The sequence below is a fragment of the Oncorhynchus masou genome, chromosome 26 (assembly GCF_036934945.1).
Source record: "Oncorhynchus masou masou isolate Uvic2021 chromosome 26, UVic_Omas_1.1, whole genome shotgun sequence".
In the NCBI taxonomy this organism is placed as follows: Eukaryota; Metazoa; Chordata; class Actinopteri; order Salmoniformes; family Salmonidae; genus Oncorhynchus; species Oncorhynchus masou.
The window spans coordinates 15971384-15994736 of record NC_088237.1 but is presented as its reverse complement, the minus strand read 5'-3'; the positions used below and the strand labels follow the sequence as shown (position 1 = coordinate 15994736).

The following is a 23353-nucleotide window of genomic DNA, read 5'->3' as shown; positions in this document are numbered from 1 at the left end:
CAGAAACTTGTAGAATCTATGCCAAGGTGCATTAAAGCGGTTCTGGCTCATGGTGGCCCAACACCCTATTAAGACGCTTCATGTTGGTGTTTCCTTTATTTTGGCAGTTACCTGTAGGTCAGTTTAGGTGTTGACAGCTAGTGTTTTGCTGGCTCTGGTGACACTATTTAAACAGATGTGTTCAAATGTGGCATGGTACAACAACAAATTCCAGCTCCAAAAAAAAGTTTCTGGTCTCCCTCTGCAAATTGAAACACATTGATAGGATAGGGTGTTTGCCTATCAAGTCGTTTTTCTACAGGCCTCAGCACTCTCAATACACTTCTATATTGTCCTATAGTACCTTTAAGAATCGCAAGTGTTTTGGTGACAATTTAGTTGCTTTAAAAGGCTCTAGCATACTTCTCCAAAGGGAAACACATTGTTTGGGTGTTTGCCTTTCAGATAGTGTGCCCAACACACATAAATAATGAAGATATGACATCCACAAGATGGCTTGTTTTCCCGGAGATTTATTGGCCCAGCAAATGCAGAATATACACGTTGTCCTCTCAGACACTTTGCTTGGCATACACAAGTCATACACCGTACTCAGGCAAGACCAGGTGCCATCCGCTCCAAACGATTATCTAAATCTACATAGAAATAAATAGTTTGAGAAAAAATGTCTTACAAAAAAACTAAATTCAAGTATCAGAAGCAAACAAATGAACAAAAGTAGTACTGCCAATATGATAATGCAGAAAATATTTGGCTGGCTAGCAAAAAAAAAAACTTTAAACATTTTTCTCAGTTTCATTGTTGGCGTAGTTACTGTGTTTTACCTTTGTGAGGCAGAGCAGTACACTCTTTACAATGAACTATTAATCCTTCAAACAGTGAGCAGTACAAACGAGCATCTACAAAATACCTTCCCACTCAATTCTAGACTTGAACATTCCAAAACACTGAGCGTTCCTTCAAGTCTGATATATTTACATGTCTATTTACAGAACGCATTTTCATAACAAAGATATAAGTGCTCACACATGTTAACAGCTGTCATACAAAGAAAAGTGAAACACGTTACACTGCATGTACTCTGAAGGTACCATATATCTGAATTTCTATGGCCAGCTATATGGGCTTGCAGGACAAACACTAGGCACTCTAGGTCCGAATCTCCTTTCGGAGAGAAACACAGAAAGAGACAATTGTGTCTATGGACACAGTCATACACACACAACTCAACAGGGATGTCAACTTTGCTGTGCAAAATGATCATTCATTTCATAGCACACGAGTACACCAGTCGTTCAATTTAACATCCTTTAAGTAACAGTATGATACTCAAATCTTAAATCATAACAAAAAAGTGAATAAGTGCTCAATGTCAACAAGTCAGAGTCATTAACACAATTTGGAGAATCATTATTTCAGAGGCACCCCTATAGTAAAATGTTTAGGTCGTAAACTAAACGTTTCCATCTGTTTTTAAAAGGGTGATATAACCATTCATTACTCAGATCTCAGGAGGGTGTCAAGAAAGGTAGACTTCAAAATTTGGCCTGGTTCCAGCTCTCTGAAGGACGCCTTGCCGACTGCCAAGTAGTCACTCAAACCAGATATAATAGCTCCTTAGAATCAGAGCTATTACCCTAATTAAACCACAGATCCAGGGTGAGCTGTCACTACAGATTCACTTCTGAGAAACCAGAGGAGAAAACAGAGTGGTTGATTCGTTCTAGTTTGCCCCTATCCTCTGTACAAACCTTATGAGAACCAACCGAGCTTAGGTGAGTCAGTGTTCCTCAAGACATTCACTGAACATATTGTACAGTAGCATACATTATGTTTTACTGGTAAATAAATATGCTATAGGCTATACAGAGTCATGGCCGGGTCCACTCGGGTCTATCAGCTGTAGTTACATAGACCCAAGTCCCGATGACAATCAAACAGGATCCGGCCCATACCCGATGGAAAACTTTGAATTTTGGACCCGGGCCTCGAGTCTCAGGTATTTTGGGTTTGGGTGGACCCGAGAAGACCTCTAATGTACAGTGTTCTCACTATCTCTTTCCCAGAGGAAAAGTGTTTGAACTACAAGCACTGGCAGATGACACACAGACCAGACACTCACTAACACGTCTGCGTGAGAAAAGAGAACCATAGTGCCCTGTGATCTCCAGAAAGAGGAAGATGGGGGGGGAAAACACAACAATATCCATTTTTGGTGACATTGTGGAATTTTCTTTGCCGGCATGACTTCCTGGGGTCTTGGATCAGGTGACGAGGCGGTGCGATCTCATTAGCAGAGCTGCAGGATCTCATGGCGATTGTTGGACTTTCTCTTCATGTTCTGAGGGAAACAAAAGCATCAAATTGTTAAGAAGACATGGGGAAACCATTACAAACAAACAAACTAAGAGTCATCTGTGAAACAAGACCCATAAAACATAAAGAGGGGGAAAGATCCTGTCCTATAGGCTAAGTGACACCAGGCTTAGCATGAGATGACGTAACATGACAGAGACTTTGGTTCTGCTCATCCATGTCGCCTGAAGCCTTGATGAGCTACTCATTCATATTCCGTGGTAAATGTAAACCATGTGTGGGCTCAAAAACGATTATCCAATCTCCCTATCCCATGTCTAAGTACACCTCAATAACTAACTATAGAGCTACAATAGGTGTGTAAGAGTGTGTGTCTTTACTTGTCTATGGGTGTTACTGTACACTGAGTGGACAAAACATTAAGAACACCTGCTCTTTCCATGACATAGACTGACCAGGTGAAAGCTATAATCACTTATTGATGTCACTTGTTAAATCCACTACAGTCAGTGTATGTCATGTCTTGTTATGTCTGTTCCTGTCCTTTCTCTTCATTCTCTCTCTCTGCTGGTCTTTTTAGGTTACCTTCTCTGTCTCTCATCCCTCAGCTGTTCTACATTTACCCTAACTAGCTCATTCTCTCTTTCCCCACCTGTTCTCTCTTCCCCCTCTGATTAGGTCTCTATTTCTTTCTCTGTTCCTGCTACTTTCAGTGTCTGATTCTTGTTTGTGTTTTTTGATGCCAGAAGCAAGCTGTCGTCTCGTTTGCTTCCACCTTGTCCTGTCCTGTCGGAGTCTGCATGGCAGGTGCAACCTGCATTATACTACGTTCTTTTGTTCCATTGACTACGTTGGAAGAGGATTTATGCCATTCCTGTTTTTTATTAAAGAACTCTGTTTTCTGTTAAAACCGCGTTTGGGTCTTCACTCAAGTTCATAACAGAAGAATCAGACCAAGAATGGACCCAGCGGCTTTGGACCCTTTTCACTCCGCCGTCGAGATCAGGGAGCGATGCTAGGCAGACACGAGGAGGAATTGTCTGCTGCTCAACATGCTGTTGAGACCCTGGCCGTCAAAGTCTCCGACCTCACAAGACGGGTTCACCAACTCCACCTCGATCCACCGCCCACTTCCAGGGTTTCTGAGTCTCCGGAGCCCAGGATCAACAACCCGCCGTGTTACTTGGGGAGCCCACTGAGTGCCGCTCATTCCTCACTCAGTGTGATGTGGTGTTCTCTCTCCAGCCCAACACTTACTCCAGGAGCGCAGCCCGCATCGCCTACGTCATTTCTCTCCTTACCGGACGGGCGCGTGAGTGGGGCACGGCAGTCTGGGAGGCGAGGGCTGAGTGTATTAACCAGTATCAGGACTTTAAGGAGGAGATGATACGGGTTTTTGACCGTTCTGTTTTTGGCGAGGAGGCTTCCAGGGCCCTGTCTTCCCTATGTCAGGGGAATAGATCCATAACGGATTATTCTATTGAGTTTCGCACTCTCGCTGCCTCTAGTGACTGGAACGAGCCGGCTTTGCTCGCTCGTTTTCTGGAGGGTCTCCACGTCGAGGTTAAGGATGAGATCCTCTCCCGGGAGGTTCCTTCCAGTCTGGACTCCTTAATAGCTCTCGCTATTCGCATAGAGCGACAGTTTGATCTTCGTCGCCGAGCTCGTGGAAAGGAGCTCACGTTCTCCGTTGCTCCCCTCTCCACATCACTGCCACCTGCCGCATCACTGCCATCCTCCCCGCCGGCTCGGATGCTGAGCCTATGCAGCTGGGGGTATTCGCATCTCGGCCAAGGAGAGGGAACGGAGAATCACCAATCGCCTCTGTCTCTACTGGGCTCCGCTGGTCATTTTGTCACCTCATGTCCAGTAAAGGGCCAGAGCTCATCAGTAAGAGGAGGGCTACTGGTGAGCGCAACTACTCAGGCCTCTCCTTCTGGATCACGCACTACCTTTCCGGTCCATCTCCGCTGGCCCAAGTTCATCTGCTTCCTGCAGTGCCTTGATAGACTCTGGGGCGGAGGGCTGTTTTATGGACGAGACCTGGGCTCAGGGAACATGACATTCCTCTCAGACAGTTAGGGAGCCCAGGGCCTTGTTCGCTTTAGATGGTAGTTCTCTCCCCAAGATTCAGCGTGAGACGCTGCCTTTAACCCTCACTGTCTCTGGTAATCATAGCGAAACAATTTCTTTTTTAATTTTTCGTTCACCTTTTACACCTGTTGTTTTGGGTCATCCCTGGCTAGTGCGCCATAACCCTTCTATTAATTGGTCTAGTAATACTATCCTATCCTGGAATGTTTCTTGTCATGTAACCTGTTTAATGTCTGCTATCCCTCCTGTTTCCTCTGTCTCTTCTTCACAGGAGGAGCCTGGCGATTTGACAGGGGTGCCGGAGGAGTATCACGATCTGCGCACGGTGTTCAGTCGTTCCAAGGCCACTTCTCTCCCTCCACACCGGTCGTATGACTGTAGTATTGATCTCCTTCCGGGAACTACTCCCCCCCGGGGTAGATTATACTCTCTGTCGGCTCCCGAACGTAAGGCTCTCGAGGATTATTTGTCGGTTTCGCTCGACGCCGGTACCATAGTCTCCTCCTCCTCCCCCGCCGGCGCGGGGTTCTTTTTTGTTCAGAAGAAGGACGGGTCCCTGCGCCCATGCGTGGATTATCGAGGGCTGAATGACATAACAGTTAAGAATCGTTATCCGCTTCCTCTTATGTCTTCAGCCTTCGAGATCCTGCAGGGAGCCAGGTTTTTCACCAAATTGGACCTTCGTAACGCCTACTCCCCTTAAGACAGCTTCTCGCAAGTTGGCCCCGCGGTTCATTGGTCCGTTCCGTATTTCCCAGGTCATTAATCCTGTCGCAGTGCGACTTCTTCTCCCGCGCTATCTTCGTCGCGTTCACCCGGTCTTCCATGTCTCCTGTGTTAAGCCCGTTCTTCGCGCCCCCGAGTCCCTCCCCCCCCATCCTTGTCGAGGGCGCACCCATCTACAGGGTTCGTAAGATTTTGGACATGCGCCCTCGGGGCCGTGGTCATCAGTACCTAGTGGATTGGGAGGGGTACGGTCCTGAGGAGAGGAGTTGGGTTCCCTCTCGGGACGTGCTGGACCGTTCGCTGATCGATGATTTCCTCCGTTGCCGCCAGGTTTCCTCCTCGAGTGCGCCAGGAGGCGCTCGGTGAGTGGGGGGACTGTCATGTCTTGTTATGTCTGTTCCTGTCCTTTCTCTTCATTCTCTTCTCCTGGTCTTTTTAGGTTACCTTCTCTGTCTCTCATCCCTCAGCTGTTCTACATTTACCCTAACTAGCTCATTCTCTCTTTCCCCACCTGTTCTCTCTTCCCCCTCTGATTAGGTCTCTATTTCTTTCTCTGTTCCTGCTACTTTCAGTGTCTGATTCTTGTTTGTGTTTTTTGATGCCAGAAGCAAGCTGTCGTCTCGTTTGCTTCCACCTTGTCCTGTCCTGTCGGAGTCTGCATGGCAGGTGCAACCTGCATTATACTACGTTCTTTTGTTCCATTGACTACGTTGGAAGAGGATTTATGCCATTCCTGTTTTTTATTAAAGAACTCTGTTTTCTGTTAAAACCGCGTTTGGGTCTTCACTCAAGTTCATAACAGTGTAGATGAAGGGGAGGAGACAGGTTAGGTGCGGCAGGTAGCCTACTGGTTAGAGCGTTGGGCCAGTAATCGAAAGCTTGGTGGATTGAATCCCTGAGCTGTCAAGTTAAAAATCTGTCGTTCTGCACCTAAACAAGGCAGTTAAACCAATGTTCCTATACCGTCATTGTAAATAACAATTTGTTCTTAATTGACTTGCCTAGTTAAATAAAGGTTTTAAAAAATGTAAGAAGGGTTTTTAAGCCTTGTGACATGGATTGTGTACGTGAGCCAACTAGAGGGTGAATTGGCAAGACAAAAGAAAGTGCCTTTGAATGCTTTATGGTAGCAGGTGCCAGGCGCACCGGTTTGTATCAACAACTGCAACACTGCTGGGGTTTTCCTGCTCAACAGTTTCCCGTGTGTATCAAAAATGGTCCTCCACCCAAAGGACATCCAGTCAACTTGACACAACTGTGGGAAGCATTGGACTCAACATGGGCCAGCATCCCTGTGGAACTCTTTAGACACCTTGTAGAGTCAATGCCCCGACGAATTGAGGCTGTTATTAAAAGTGGTGCAACGCAATATTAGGAAGGTGTTCTTAAGGTTTTGTACACTCAGTGTACAAGTGCCCCTTCTGATTGTGACTTAAGTTGACTGGATCTTTCCACACCCTGAATAATTATCACCTGTCAACATGTAGCTGCAGAGTCTGAGACACAATACTACTGCTACTACAGAGTAAACTGGGAGCTAAATCTAGCTGCTTTCTCACTTTACCTTTGAAACACTAAAAGAGAGAACAGTTTCAGACACTGAAGGATTGTGCAGATGGGCGGAGGTCTTTAAACAGATCAGAAAATACATTGAAGATATAGACGTTCTAAAGACGTAAGTCACAGAACAGTGTGTGGGGGTTGGCGTCGTAACATGCAGATAGCAATGCTTGTACAATACTCTGACATCAGCTGGAAGGAATCCGAGGCTGAAATGGTACACAAGGTCATCGTGAGCGGGAAGGGGGGGAAAGGGAGGGAGGCACTTGGCACATGTATTCCTCAGGGAGTAACGGGATGGTTTTCAAAACCACATTGTAGTGTGTCTGTGAGAAACCAGCCTGGGAAAACTACTGGGATCTTACACAGTACTTTCAATGGAACACTGACCAAGGATGATTTATTTAATGCTATGGGGGAGAGGATTGGAAAGAAAAACAAAGAAAGGCGGAGAGAGGAGAGACAGGTACTTACAGGCAGACTTTGCCCAGCCAGTGCTGCACAGTGAAGAGGAGAAGGAAGAAATTATGAAAAGAAAGAAAGAGTGAATGTGAAGCGAGTAAAGAGACAAACCGCGTAGAATGGAAAATTGCTTAGAGCAGAAGAGAAAGGGATAAAAGATGTCCTTCAGTAGGTTTGAGGAGTCAAAGATATGTGTATGTGTGAGAGAGTGAGCGAGAGAGAGAGAGACACTCACCTGCCCGGCCAAGGTGAGGTGGGAAGGAGTACAGAGGGACATGGGCGAGGGGGGCAGCTCCTGGAGGGATTCGTCCAGGCCGTCGATGCGGGGTTTCTTGATGTTGGGTTCGGGGCTGGTCAGGGGGGTCACACTGTTCCTCCTGATCAGAGTCCCAGGATTCTTCTTCATCTCCTCTGGTCTCTCTCTGTGGGTGTTCACTGCTTCCACGTTGAGCGAGATGGACTCTACCTTGCAGCCTGCACACAGAGTCAAAACACACACACACACACACACAACACAGTCAGAACAGATATTTAGACCTAACCTTATTTCTCCTGCCCTGGACAAGCTAGAGAACATAGAATTGAACCGTACTGTCCTGTCTCTGATATTTTCTGGTCATATTGTCTTGGCTCTGTAAAGTGAAAGGTGTACAAGTTCTCACCGTACTCACCATAGGCAATGGGGGTGAGCTTCAGCACCGTGTGGAGGGGACACTTCAGGTAGGGCATCTCTTCTGCACTCTTATCCAGGAAGTAAGCCAGGAGACAGCGCATTACAGCCTGGTGACAGATAACTAGAACGTTCTCCTGTCTCTCCAGCTCCATGATCACTGGCTCCACCCGCTGGACCAGGTCCTGATAGGACTGGAGGGAGGGAGGGGAAAGAGAGAAAGAAGAGAGAAGGGTTAACTTTACATTTTCAGACACATCGATTCGTAGCATTTTAAACACTAGAACTATGTCCATGTGTAACTGTACAGTAGTTGGCAGTAGCAGGTTGATTCTAGTAGTATATTGTACTGTGCTAACCTCTCCTGTGGGGTAGCGGTAGTAATACTTGTCCTGGTCTCTCAGAGCAAACTCCTCAGGGTACTTCTCCTTCACCTCATCGTACGTCATCTCCTCACACACCCCCTGTGCACACAACACACACCTCACATTAGAGCTGTTTAAATGAAGCACCACACACACAGTCCAGTGAGTAGTCTATTCTAGTGTGTGTGACTCACAGCGTCTATCTCGTTAAGGGCCTTCCACTGTTCGTAGGGCACTCCCAGGCTCTCAGCAGTCTGGATGCTGCAACACATCTGATTGGTCCACACCTTCAGATCCGTCAAGTTCTGCTCGTTAACAAACATCGACAACGCCCCAGAAAACTACACAAAGAGAAAGGAGGAGAGTGTAAGAGACCAGTGTGTGTGTGTGTATTTATGTGTCGAACTAGTATGCGTGTGTGTGTACACGTGTGTATATGAGTGTGTTTCTACTCTCGTACCTTTCTCCCCCTTGGCGACAGCCCTGAGTCTCCCCCCAGGCGTCCCTGCAGGTTGTGCATGCTCTCTCCATGGCGACACAGGTAGATGACTCTGGGCTGGACGTGGATGTTCATCAGGTAGTAGACGATCTTACTCTGGACGTGGTCCTGGATCCGGTTCACCAGGAACCTTCTGCCTACATCTATCACCTTGATGAAGGACAGGCTCCTACGTAGGGGGTTAGAACAAGTTTAGTCAAGGGCCTGAATTCACGAAACATCTCAGAGTTCCATATAATCTTATTTATTATTATCTAAAAGGCCAAACTGATTCTAAATCAGGTTTAAGCCACTCTCAGATCACACAGTAAACCGTAGCTAGGGTCAACAGGTATGAATAGTGAATAAGATATGAGGGTTAGGGGCTACCTGTCGTACTGGTCTGGGTCCAGGGGTGCGTAGTGAACCCTGTAACACTCTATCCTCTTATGGAAATCTTCCATGGCGTCTGTCTTGTTGCAGTCCTGGTAGTCTGGGCAGGACACCTTCACTTCCTGTCATGGGAGGAAGTAAAAGGTCAGGTGACAGCGTAAGACACTCACTAAGAATTACATTATAGCTCAGTAGCTAATGTCAGGCTGCAACATTAGAGGAACCTTGCAGGAACATGAGCCAACCAATAACATGTTTCTCAGATGTTCTGTTCAGATTTCTGACTCACCATGATATTTGTGGCGATGACGCTGGGATCATCACACACTGACTCGATGAAGAAGATCTGCACACACACACACACATTTAGAGTCCTTTTATCATCTTTACATTGAACGACATGGTGAGTCATTTGATCGCGTCTCTGTTTGAGATCGCATTAAGCCTCTCGTAACCATAGAAACACCACTGACCTTGAAGCCGTTCTCACTGCCAAAGTCCAGGATCATGTCTCGTCTGTCACGAGTGGTGTTGGTGGCATCGAAGACTGCAACCTGGCCTCCCTCCTCTGTCAGGTAAGACTTAACGTCCCTCAGAGCTGCTAAGGCACATTGTCTAAGCAAGAAAATAAATCATCTCTGTTAGCCTTGTTTCAAGTACACTGATGATCAATGACGTCACATGATGCTCAGAATTTGTCATGGTGAAACACAGAGTAGGATGGGGAGCAGGGGTGGACTCACTGTCTGATCTTCAAGGCACTCTCGTTGTCAGCCTTGAAGAAGTCATACGAGCTGTAGTTCTTGACTGCTTCTCTGCGATACTCTCCCACGTTGAAGACTGGAGGCAAAGAACAAACTAACAATGGTAAATAGAATGTTCTGGAGGGAGGCAGTGAGCCCAAGCCCAGTTTGTGGTGAATCTGCTAACTAAAACAGAGGAAAAGGAACTAGATGAAATGGCAGGAAATTCCAATTCAAGAACAATAATTCAACCTCCACCTTTGTAATCCCAACTTTCCTCTTAGTGAGTAAATACAACAAATAAACATTAGTAAACATTACTATGACTAATAATAAACGTTACTAATCTGTTAGCTACACCTGTTGATGCATCTCGTCATGTGCTGACTGTGTGTGCTGAGTGTGTGTGCTGTGTACCTTTGGTGGGCATGCCGATCCAATTGAGGTATCGGGTGAGTTTCCTGGACATATAGGTCTTCCCCCTGGCTGGCAGACCCACCATCACAATCACTGTGGGGGGGTTGGCCAGATGTGGGGCCCCTGTCACTAGAGACAGAGAGAGACATAAATATTAAAATATGGTTCAATAGCCATAAACACAATCAACCTGATTAATTGTGTACTCTTAATTTACACACAATAATGACACTGCATATTATCCACACAAGCCATTTGCCAATACCTGTCTAAAGTGTAAACACTACTGCATCTTCATTCAGTGCCGAATGCCTCTCATTCACATGCTCCTACCAGCTCTAATCCACTTTCCAGGACACAGTACCTCCTCGATGGGAAAAACAGCTGTAAAGCTTTTAGGCCATCACGCCCTCCTTCTATCCACCCCTCCCTCTCTCTCTATCCACCCCTCCCTCTCTCTCTATCCACCCCTCCCTCTCTCTCTATCCACCCCTCCCTCTCTCTCTATCCACCCCTCCCTCTCTCTTCTTCCCTCACCTGTTCACAGCATCCCACTTGATCTATCTCCCTTCCTCCCTCAGTGTCAGAGAACTGTACATCCTCTTATAGACTTGGGGAGACTGTCTGTGTTACTGGTCCTGGCAGCACAGTGATGGTCATGGTCGTGGATAGACGCGAATACTAATTCCCTCCCACCTGTCTGCTGCCACCAGCTAGACCCTTCCCCAGTTCCCCAGAGGTCAAGATGGTGCGTCTACCTGCAGAGACACTGCTGAAGCTGTCCCTCCCCCTCCCCCACCCTGACTGATAAACCTCCTACTAGATGATTCCAATGTCAGGACCACTGTGCATGAGTGAATGCAAGTCAGTCTTTAAGGCATGAAAGGGTTTATGGAGACAATGCAGGGAAGTGAGACATAGCTAAGACTGGGGAAGAGGTGCCTGTGTTATTTGTTTCTTAGATTTTTCACTGCACTGTTGAGAGGTAGCTTGCAAGGAAGCATTTGATTGCACCATTTTGTAACCTGTGTACATGACGAATAGACTTAGATTTTAGATGGCATTAGCTAAATATTTTGTTATTGTGGTTTAATACAATGCCTATGATGGTGTGTATGTTTGTTTACAGGCTAGGACTTTCTGTGTATTAGTTTTCATTGCCTGAATGTTCATGTGATACAGACATCACCAGCTATTGGTGCTTTCAAGACAATTGGGAACTAGGTCAAATCTTAATGTCAGTGATTTACAGGTCGGAAAGTTGGAATTCTTGAAAGATGCCCGAGTTTCCGATTTGTATTCCGAGTCGGATGACCGTCCAAAACAATTTTCCAAGTCTGAGCTCCTTTTTTTTCAAAGTCAGAGATTTTTCCGAGTTGCGAGTTCACCGTTGTTATGAACGCGGCATAAACTCATTCCCCTCTGTATGACACGCAGCAGGACAAACACACTGACGTCAGTGAATTAAGCAGTGGCTATTCAGGCAGTTGATATTGATCAGTCGGCTCTTTACAAACTGTCGTCACTAGTTACCACAGCCACAAAGTCATAAACCCCGCCTATTTCTGCAATTTTTCAGCCATTATCCAGCTCGCCCCATGCAGACACGCACAATTATCCAGCTCGCCCCATGCAGACACGCGCAATAGTTCATCCAATCCGAGCCCGATGCGTCTCTGCATGTGAAATCCCCCCGTCTCTCCCACCCACACAACGGTTCCTGGCTGTAACGAGCAGAGCGGGAAGCCCTCCGGACCACAGCAATGAAGTCATACAGGTCGCCTATTTCTACAATTTCTCTTCCTAAAATGTGATTTTGAACATAACCCTTACGATAACCACACTGCTAACTGTATGCTTAGCATTAACTTTAAATTAAGACCAAAACGTATTCTTTAAAAAAACATTTACTTTGTGGCTGTGGTAACTAGTGGAGACGTTGGACTGGATGGGGGCTATTGAGTGGTTGCTATGGTGAGCACTATCAACCATTACCCTCTATAGCTACTTGTGAATCCTGACCTGGCTGCGTGCCAATGGCCAGTTTGGATAGGCTAGGCTAATAGGGCATATGCTATCTAGGAACTTTTAGCATAATTATAGTATTTACAAACAAGTGTACTTTATTTAGTCATTTGGTTCACTTGAAAACTAAGCTGCTTTGAAATTATTATGTTGAATGGTTTCAAAAAGTAGGCTACCTAGGCCCATAACAGCCCATTGAAAATAAAGCCATGCGAGTAATGCATCAAAACATGCAATCACATTTCCCCCTATATTATTATAGGCTCAATTAGATTATTATTTGTCTGATTATTGTGAATAAATCAATAGCATAATTATCAAAGATAATGCCAAGTAATACCTTTATCCTATGGACTTTTTTTCTAAGTGAAACATGAATGAATCAGGTGGACGCTGATGCCAGCCGCGGGTTCGGCTTCTACTTACATCGCCGGGGGACTGCCGGTTTGTCATCCTTTGAAGGAATCCAGATCTTTTGTATCCTGTTCTGAGTAAGCATTCCTTGAGGTTAGTGAAATAAAATAAGAAAGAAACCTAGGTTTCCCACTAATATCAGTCCCCCCAAAATACCACCGTTACGCGCTTTCAGCACAGCACAGATCAAATAAAAACAGTAGAATACAATTCAAAATGATTTGGATCAGCAGTCGGTTTTCTCTACCAGACAAGTAGTCTGAAACAGAATATATTGGCGAGCTAAGCAGTCGTTAAGAGCTGCTGTGTTCTATTCTAATATCGTTCAGCCTGTGCGGGTGCATTAATCTACCCGGCTGTGTCCCAGTTCTTTTATTTAAACTGTCCGAGCAGGAAACAACGTGACATTTGATGACTCCACCGGGGCGCGCGCTCTCAGGGAGAGTGACGCTGCGCTTCCTTGTGGCTGATGACGGTAAATCCACTATCATGGCAAATGGGAGTATCCCGGTGGTGCACGTGCAGAATTGCACCTCAGTAAACCTTCAGACAGATAGGTACAAATATGACTCAAGGAGAGTTTATTTGTATTTTTATTGCATTTGCAATATTATATTATATAGTGTCATGCCAATGTCCTATTCGGACACTTTCTGGTGCAGATTAGTATTTATTTTATGCAAATCATTAAAACAATTTGGCAACAACTATATCACCCGATATTTTCAAGTGAAATGTTTTTCATTCCAGCAACACAGGATATGGTGCAGGAAAATACAAAGTAGAGAAGTGCTGTCTTTCAAAATAATGGGCTCCACACTCAATAGGTTCTTTAATCTCTCTTGGACAGAGTTTGCATAAAACTGGACGTGACAAACTTTCGCAAACAATTTTAGTTTTGGGTAACAGAGATGATAGGCGGCACGTAGACTTGCCCTGAGCATGGCTATAGCCTGCAGTCACATAGGACCATTTGAGTTTATATCATTAAGAAACTTAAGATACCAGTGAAAGGATTTGTTCAGTGAATAGAAAGAGAATAATGGTATTGAGCCATTTGGATCTAATTATTTCTAAATTCTTCTGACTCCACGTGCAAGGTGTATATTTCAGAGTGGGGAAGATACAAATAGATGCAGTCTTTTTGCATGTGGGCCCGTCAACCTCTCCACACACACACACTCTTCATAGCCAAGCCTACTTCTTCACCCATCTGTTTCTCTCCTGGTCCAGGCCAGGTCAGAGCCTGACCCCAATCACCCACACTAGGGATTCTGGGAATACCTACCCTTGACAAGACTGTGACCCAGTCTGGGTGCCAGGGGAGAGACACCACCTCCCCCCACACACACACTGTGTCCCCCCTTTCCCTAATACACATACTCTCCGCTCTCTCAGACCCAGTTCAACTCCACCAGTGGTATTTAGGTTAGGCAAAGAGCACTGTCACTCCTCCGCCCAGACACTATCCCACTCCCCCTGCATGAGCCAAGCATGCTCTCCTTCTACCCTCTGCATGCCTGACCTGCAAACCTTCCCTCATAACCTACCCCCCACACACACACTTAATCTCAATTTTGCTTTACCCAAACCTATTTGTATTTCTATCACAGGAGGTTGGTGGCACCTTAATTGGGGAGAACGGGTTCGTGGTAATGGCTGGAGCAGAATGATATTAAATACATGGTTTCCATGTGTTTGATGCTATTCCTGTCGTTCCCAGCCATTATCATGAGCCGTCCTCCTCTCAGCATCCTCCACTGGTTTCTATGTATCTAACCTTTACTTCTTGAGGTTAGTCATAAAATCTGAGTAGAGAGAGTCCATGTCAATTTAATTCCCTTTCTATGAATTAGTTAATTTCTGTGTACTACCCGATCAGAATACATTTGTTCTGATTTAATCCTCCACAGACATCAGTCATTATGACAGTCCTCTAACTCCCCTATGAACCCTGTCTGTTTTACATAAGATCCGAATGAGGCTGGAGAGGGAGGGCTGTGTTCCTTTCATAACTGCCCCAGTACCCCCTCACCGTGTCGGGCTATGTAAAGATGGAAAGCTGGGGGTCTGGTCCTCTGGGAGCCTCTTATGTCAGACAGATTAGAAAGAAACTGGGCTTCCTAGACTACGCTCTGCCCTAGAAGAGTGAGAGATTAAAACCAAAGATTTTAAACAAAAGGAACATTTATTTTCAGGTTTCACTTGTACATGTTCATATCAGGACACAGAGACCAAGACAGTAGTTCATTACCTCACATACAGGATTTTTCTGCTGGCAAAACAAACTACAGGTGAAACACTTCAGTAAATACAGACACATTGTGCTGCTGTTGTGAGTATAATGGTTTAGCTACTTAGAGACAGAAAGAGCTACTGGTGATTATCAATGTGTGTGTGTGTGTCAGAGCATTTCTTCTGTTCCTGTGGGTATGAATGAGGCGGGTCTTAACGATTCAGGTGGGATGGACTGCGCGCGTGTGTCTCACATCTGCTCTCCCAGGTCCAACACTCTGAACTTATCCTGGTTATAGAAACATGCTTTTACCACCCGACCACCAAAGAACCTCCCGTTCAGATCCACCACAGCTAGAGGAGAGAAGACAGGAAACAAACATTATTACTGTGCAACATTACAGACTTGACTTTGTCAGCTTAGGCCAGACAGGTCTGCAATATCACTGCTGATGTATCATGGAGTGAAGACTAGTGAGGAATTGGGTCGTTTTGTTCGTTTGGACCGTGAACAAACACGGTCATCCTAACACGGTCTATGGGATGGTGCTCCTCTTTGATAGTCTAGTGTTTTCATCATTAACCCGTAATTCATTCTTATCAAAGCTTGAAAAACCAAAACGTTGTGGCTATCAGAGGCATGGGTATTTCTTGGTCTTCAAACACTGGAAAACACAGCCGGGACATCACCCAAGTTCCCTTCTCCTTCCCAAGAATGTCACAGATAAACAACAACAAACAGTCCTGGAGGCAGAGTTCAAACACACATCCAGTCTACAATAGTGAGATGGACACAGAGTTCCTTATCAACATTAGGCACATGACCTCATGGGGGCGTGTGTGTTTGAGCAGTGATGACAAGTACCTACTCATCCGAACACCAATGCCGGGACATTCCCAGTAAAACTGGCACTTGTGTGGACAAAGATGGATACATGTGGAGAGCTGTGGTGCATTGGGAAGACTCCCTGGCATAAGTCACACGCGTCTCCTCACCGGATGCCGGGGTTCAAGCCGAGGGCCCACCTTTCCCACGGTTTCTCTAAGACTTGCCTGTCTCCCCCTTTGAATTCCTTACTGTCTAAAGTCAAAAAACCTGGAAAAATATCAACAGTGTGTGTGTCCAGTCTGCTATCAGTAGCACTCACTAGTCTCTATAGAAATTAACAGGGTGCGTGTGTCCAGCCCAGTCTAGTGTGTATATATTATGCAGGCAGTGTTTCTGTTCCCTTAGAGGATGTGATGTAACGGTGTGAGTGGAGGGACAGAGGGTTGCTGGGACAGCTGTGATGTAACACCTGGGAGGGACAGTCTCACCTGCTTTCTGATCTGGGACAACCCATTTAAAACTGGCCCCAGCATTAGCCTTATTACAGACATAACAGTTATACACTCACACGTAACAGTTAGAAACACATACACCCCTAACCGTTAGACGCGCGCACACATAACAGTTAGAAACACATACACCCCTAACCGTTAGACGCGCGCACACATAACAGTTACATAGACACACGCGTAACAGTTATATAGACACACGCACAACAGTTATATAGACACACACACACACACGCGTAACAGTTATATAGACACACACACACACGCGTAACAGTTATATAGACACACACACACACACACACACGCGTAACAGTTATATAGACACACACACACACGCGTAACAGTTATATAGACACACACGCGTAACAGTTATATAGACACACACACACGCGCGTAACAGTTATATAGACACACACACACACACGCGTAACAGTTATATAGACACACACGCGTAACAGTTATATAGACACACACACACACGCGCGTAACAGTTATATAGACACACACACACGCGTAACAGTTATATAGACACACACACACGTAACAGTTATATAGACACACACACACGCGTAACAGTTATATAGACACACACACGCGCGTAACAGTTATATAGACACACACACACGCGTAACAGTTATATAGACACACACACGCGTAACAGTTATATAGACACACACGCGTAACAGTTATATAGACACACACGCGTAACAGTTATATAGACACACACGCGTAACAGTTATATAGACACACGCGTAACAGTTATATAGACACACGCGTAACAGTTATATAGACACACGCGTAACAGTTATATAGACACACGCGTAACAGTTATATAGACACACGCGTAACAGTTATATAGACACACGTTATAGTTTCAGACAAACGAACACACACATCTTACAGAAACCTCAAGGACACACACAAAGTAACCATACAAACACATTAGGTTGTACTGACCTTTGATGGCTGACTCAACTCTCTCAAACTCCAGAAATATCCTCACTGCTTCATCGTCTGTCACCTGAGCAATCTGAGGAGAACTTATAGTTTAATACACATTCTAAACAGAGTGGTTCGAGCCCTGAATGCTGATTGGCTGACAGTCGTGGTAAACCACGGGTATAACAAAACATAGATTTTTACTGCTCTAATTCCGTTGGTAACCAGTTTATAACAGCAATAAGGCACCTCAGGGGTTTGTGATATATGAAGGTGAATTCACCAATTTGTAAGTCGCTCTGGATAAGAGCGTCTGCTAAATGACTTAAATGTAAATGTAAATATATGGCCACTATACCACAGCTCAGGGCTGTGTCTAAGCTCTCTGCGATGCGTCGTGCATAAGAACAGCCCTTAGTCGTGGTATATTGGCCATATACCACACCTCTTCGGGCCTTACTGCTTAATTAGTCAACACAATATGACTCAGCACTTAACTATACACACACATAGACTTATTCCTCTCACCTCAAAGATGACACACTTGATGACCTTGCCGTATTTCTCACACTCTTCTTTGGTCTCCCCTTCCAAATCTTCATCCACCTCTCCTCTGCCCACCATGTTCTAAAACACACACACTTTATTGGACCTATGCACATAAATAAACAAGAATTTACAATAAATACTCATGCACAGACAAAGACACACAATAGCACCCACCCGTAGCAGCACGACTTTGGTGGGGCATTTGAGGATCTCTGTGAGGGGGTTGGCCTCTGACTTCTTGGAGGGGTCCACTGATGGGAGAAAGAGAGCAGAATATTTCAACAATAAGTAAAACAACTGAATATATTGGTAAACAGGAAGTGACTCAGACTGTAGATTGGACCAGAATGTGGACCACAACTGATGTTTTAACAAAGCTAGTTAAATCAATCAGATGAGGGTTACAGGTATTGACCTAAAAACTCAATTAACACATCATATTTTCATAATTTTCTAGGTTATCAACCATCATAATGTAGGCCCAAAATAAATGTGGTTACTAGTTCCATAATGAAACTTGACCCACATTGAGATGAGCAAACTGTATTACAAAAAAAATTGAGAATTTGCCTGTCAAAATGAGAAGGTTTGAGATGCGAATAGATGGAGACAGCAGAGACATGGGACAACAAGACACATGGGGCTAAACCGGATGTGATGCGTCAAGGTAGGAAAGAAGTGATGTGACAGTGCCAAACCTATTGAAGCCGAGCCCCAGCCTAAAGGCTCAGCTGCTGCCGTCTGGCTACTGGATCCTGGTGCTTTAGAGAGGAACACAAACACAAAACGAAAAACAAAAAGAACACCAATACACACAACTAAGATCACAAATGTTGAAGATTAAAATCATCAATGAATGAAAAATACCAATTAAAACTGAATCTTGACTGAGGATGATCACACAGCTACAAATAATGTTACAATAGACAGTCTTGGAACTAGAAACCAAGACCATTAATTCTGGGCCTATGTAATACTTGATAAAAAATTAAAAAAACATCTGGATAGGCTAATGTAACAAGAGGAGACAATGAAAACAAGCTTGTATCTTATCTAGTAGAAAGAGATCATGAGTATTGGTGTTAGAGAAAAGGGGGGGGGGGTGGTGGTGTAAAAAGGAGAGCGGGAGGGAGTAGACTGTGTGCATTTATAATAAGAAAGAGAAATGAAATCTGAGAGAAAGACAGGAGAGCTGAGACAGGAATGAGTGAGAGCGAGCGAGACAGGGCAGTGAGACGGCAGAAAGTGAGATGTGAAGCATGGCGTTACTCTTCTCAGTGGCGTCTCCTATGATGATCTTGCCACCCCGCTTGCTGGTCTTCTCTACAGACAGGGCCGTGCTGAGACCCTGCTCGTGTTTGCCCAGCCCCTGGCCCTCCCGGAAGCCATACTTCTGCATGATCTTATGGGCCACGGTCCCTCTGGGGAGGCAGGGACACAACATCAGACAACACCCCTGGACAGAACATTGAGCTGCTGTACTATACAGGTTGATGCCATTAGAGGGCCAGTGTTCAGGTGTGTTGTGTTTTGAGTAGGGCACGTGAAACTACATACCCCCTACTGGGATAGAATGTCCTGTTAGTTGTATCAGACTCACCCCATGTTGGCCAGGAATGAGTTGGTGGGACCGCCAGGTGGTGAGCGGGGGCGTTCGGAGTCCTCGTACATGGGGGGAGGGATGGCTGCTTTAGAACCACGGGAGGGTCGCATCTCATCCTCATAGGAGTATGACGAGCCTGGAGGAGCGAGACAGTCAGTTAGCACACTCACCTCATCCTGATCAAGCATGTTGAATGTCATCCTAATGTTAAATAACACTGCTATCTACTGGACAAACTCTCCCACATCCCAAACAGACAGACAGACACAAATCCCTCTGTGAGCCATTACTCACTGTCTCTACTATCCACGAGTGAGGAGGGTGGGGCGATGGCTGCTCCACCCATACCTAAGAGAGACACATGGGTAAGAATCCAGCACCACATACAGTCAGACAAATTCACCTGAAGTAATCACAACATTATCCTAACATTAAGAACAAGTCCATCTGCCTAAATGTCTCATCTGCTTTGAAGGCTCAGTGAAACCATAGGTAGTCTACTCACTCCTTTTCCTCTTCTCCTTCTCATAGTCCTCCTCCTCCTCATCAGACTCTCCCTCTGCCGTGGGGAAGCGGGAGAATCCACTTGGAGCGCTGCTGCCCTCGTGTCTGTCCTTCCTCTTCCTGGACAGGAAGCACACATGAGGTCAGAATGAAGGACAGAACATGGACTGAAATGATGTGGTCATAGTCAGGTCCATATTCCTACAGTGTGAAAACGTCTAAACAATACGTCATCCTTAGTTTCCTGAAGGATATAACATTGTAACTTATGTCAACAATAACAACAGAATCCTGTTGAATGTTCTAGACGTGTAGCTTTGGTGCTGTTCGGTAAGAGGTCGTACTTCTCTCTGTCCTCTATCTCCTTCAGTCGTTCCTGCTCTCTCTGCCTCTGCCTCTCCTCACGGTGTCTCTTCACCACCTTCTCGTAGTCGTTGGGGAACATGGGGTCATACTCATCAGCCAGGGGGATTAGCGCATCCCCCGAGGGGAACCCGCTGGGTGCTGTGTCCTGACACACACATCACATAAGTCACACATAATTAACACACATTTCACATAGGACACCCTGACAAATACTTGTGTGACAGAAACACACACAGCCCTCACCTTGAGTCCTGCTGCAATGTGTGGGGGTGTGTCTATTATCTGTCTGTCATCAGCCGAACCTCCTCTCTTTAAGTCAATAACTGGTGCCAGGACAGTACCCTGCTTCATCCGCTGAGTCTGTGGGGAACACACACATCATCATCCATATCTCTGTATGAGGGGAAAAGGTTCATAGATATGGCTAGGGATGCTTTGGTAAACATAGCTTTGAGTCTTCCTGAATCCAGCTTTCATCAACCTGCAGTGCCATTGGAACCCACCTTAGCCTGAGTCAGAGCTGCCTTCTTTACTTTCAGCTGTGATTGCAGTAGCTTAAAATTCTTGGACCAGCCCTCGGTCTTGGTGTCACTGGTCGCACTCCCGACACCCATGTCGTCGTAAAGCGACATCGTTCTCAGAGTTTAAGTAACTTTTTCGGAGCAGGTTAGGAGAACGTACGCAATAAATTAGAATAATTTACTTAGTATGTTAGGAGAATAAACGTAGCAGGTTTGGACACTGGGCTTAAGATTAGGAAAGGGGTTCGGGTTAGCGAAAAGGCTCTCCTAACCTGCTACGAAAATAACTTTGTATCGAAGTGGCGTGAAAAGTGTGTGTCCCCTAAAGATACTCCTGGCAGTGGCAGGGTAAATAGACCTGTAAATAAAAGCAGCGTCAAGACAAAATATATAACTGACTTAGTGGTGGGTATAATTTGTGGAACGTTTCAACAGGAATCTGTTCCAAAAACTTCGTAAATAACATTGCCAACAAACAACGCATACAAAGTTGTATAGCGGCCGAATAATATACCGGATAGAGAGGGGGTTATTTCATTAAGTTTTCGTTCACCACGTTAATTCCGAAGAATGTATCTGGTCGCCTATGGACAAACATTAAGAATAAGCTTCGTGGTGAGTTGATGACTATTCGGCAGCTAGTTAGCTAGGTGAATTGACCATGCTTCTTTGTATGCGTTGTTTGTTGGCAATCTTGTACTTTACGAAATTTTTGGGACAGACTCCTGTTGGAACGTTCCACAAATTATACCCACCCCCCAAAGATAGTCCAGTAGATTTATATTTAAAAAATAACTAATTACATTGCATTTGTGAGGACCTAGCCAGCTAGCTAACGCGTTACTTTTAGCCAACTAACGTTAAAAAACAATTGTATCGGTCTTTTGTCGCGGAGGCACACTAACAATACTTCCCACAGATATAACCCTTTTCCAACTAAGAATCAAATACTAACCTTATAAAATATAACTAGTACACAAATAAATCGATGTAATGCGCGAATACGTGCCTTTTTATTAGCACATATCGCTCCACGGACTTTCAAATCGATACAATAAACGTCATCAAAAATGGTCAACTTCTTCTTTAAAATTATATTGGCGGATCGCAACCAACTGCAAGATGCATACACTGCCACCTACTATACTGGAGTGTAGGAGTACTATCCTACTTTTCATCTATTTCTCTTTTCTAGCCCTGTGTTTCTGCCTACTGTTCTGGAGTGTGAATTACTTACACGTTGTGACACAAAATGGGAAAGGATAGGATAAAGGCAAGAAAATTGCCCTACCGACTATCCCTACAGCCATTAAAACCTCACCACTATTCCACTATTTGGCCCTATCTGATCCGACATCATGCAGGCCCGGCAGCCTGGAAGGACAGGACACTATTGTTCAACACACCTTGCACATTAATGAGCACAGGATTTCTGAACAGGCCTTGAAACCATGCCAGGACCATCAGAAGCACCAGTCCTGACAGTAGGTCCACTTACTACGGGTATATCCATGTAAGCTCCATCAGTCCACACTGTAGTTCTACCAATCTGTTTTAAGGCCTCTGCATATCATAACTGATCCTATATCTCTGAGACTCTCTCTGCACTTGGCATCCACCAAATGCTGCACTGTGTTCTCCCCCACAATTACAGCACTTAACCTTTCACATTCACTGAGGGTGGCAGGTAGTCTAGTGGTTAGTGTTGGGCCAGTAACCAAAACTTTGCTAGATCAAATCCCTGAGCTGACAAGGTAAACATCTGTCATTCTGCCCCTGAACAAGGCAGTTAACCCACTGTTCCTAGGCTGTCATTGTTTAAATAATAATTTGTTCTTAACTGACTTGCCTAGTTAAATAAAAGTTAAATACATTTTAAAAAACACTTTCCCTTCCACACTTGGCACATTTTTCTTTCCTTCACACTAAGCAGCTACATGTCCCATGGGACAGATCCTCTTACATTGAACCTGTAGTTTTCCTGGCAAGACTTTCTCAAACCTCCGAATCACTGATAAGCATTCACTTGTTTAACCCTCTTTCCTGCTGATCAACCTTTTGGCCTCAATCACTCTGCCTCCCTTCACATTTTCTTTAATATCATCTGTGGACATAGATATTGGGACCCCAGTGATGACTCCCCTCAATCTAAGCACCAGGGACATAGCTTTTAATCTTCTTCCCATTAAACGTTTCCATTTTGAGAATCTTCTCTTGATGAGCCTGGCTACCACACAATATTAATAACCTACCATTTCCAATTAACCAAACTAATTTCACCTACCTCTTTCTCCACACCATTATTTTATTTTTATTTTACCAGGTAAGTTGACTGAGAACACATTCTCATTTACAGCAATGGCCTGGGGAATAGTTACAGGGATGAATGAGACAATTGTGAACTGGGGATTATTAGGTGACCATGATCATTTGAGGGCCAGAATGGGGAATTTTGCCAGGACACCAGGGTTAACACCCCTACTCTTACAATAAGTGCCATGGGATCTTGACTGACCTCAGAGAGTCAGGACACCCGTTTTAACGTACCATCCAGAAGACAGCACCCTACACAGGGCAGTGTCCCCAATCACATCCCTGGTGCATTGGTATATTTTTTTAGACCAGAGGAAAGAGT

General features: G+C 45.1%; 2 protein-coding genes across 3 annotated transcripts; both read right to left on the bottom strand.

Annotated features, from left to right (window-relative positions):
- Window positions 1-494: 494 nt before the first annotated feature.
- LOC135514889 (6-phosphofructo-2-kinase/fructose-2,6-bisphosphatase 3-like) lies at window positions 495-13024 on the bottom strand. Its single transcript, XM_064938569.1, has 12 exons — window positions 12676-13024; window positions 10225-10353; window positions 9808-9904; window positions 9538-9679; window positions 9354-9410; window positions 9062-9186; window positions 8654-8861; window positions 8388-8534; window positions 8188-8292; window positions 7830-8022; window positions 7394-7632; window positions 495-2341 (listed from the first exon to the last, which is right to left on the bottom strand). The coding sequence occupies exons 1-12, from the start codon at window positions 12746-12748 to the stop codon at window positions 2291-2293; spliced, it is 1566 nt and encodes a 521-aa protein (XP_064794641.1). The 5' UTR covers window positions 12749-13024; the 3' UTR covers window positions 495-2290.
- Window positions 13025-14832: 1808 nt separating this feature from the next.
- On the bottom strand, window positions 14833-21811 carry LOC135514888 (splicing factor 45-like). Of its 2 annotated transcripts, none has more exons than XM_064938568.1 (13): window positions 21728-21811; window positions 20701-21076; window positions 20441-20557; window positions 20176-20342; window positions 19833-19951; window positions 19622-19675; window positions 19325-19463; window positions 18994-19145; window positions 18423-18485; window positions 17899-17975; window positions 17704-17802; window positions 17194-17266; window positions 14833-15252 (listed from the first exon to the last, which is right to left on the bottom strand). In XM_064938568.1, the coding sequence occupies exons 2-13, from the start codon at window positions 20827-20829 to the stop codon at window positions 15149-15151; spliced, it is 1293 nt and encodes a 430-aa protein (XP_064794640.1). In that variant the 5' UTR covers window positions 20830-21076; window positions 21728-21811; the 3' UTR covers window positions 14833-15148. The 2 variants fall into 2 exon arrangements, with proteins under 2 accessions (XP_064794640.1, XP_064794639.1); XM_064938567.1 differs by having other exon boundaries at window positions 21674-21783.
- Window positions 21812-23353: the final 1542 nt, after the last annotated feature.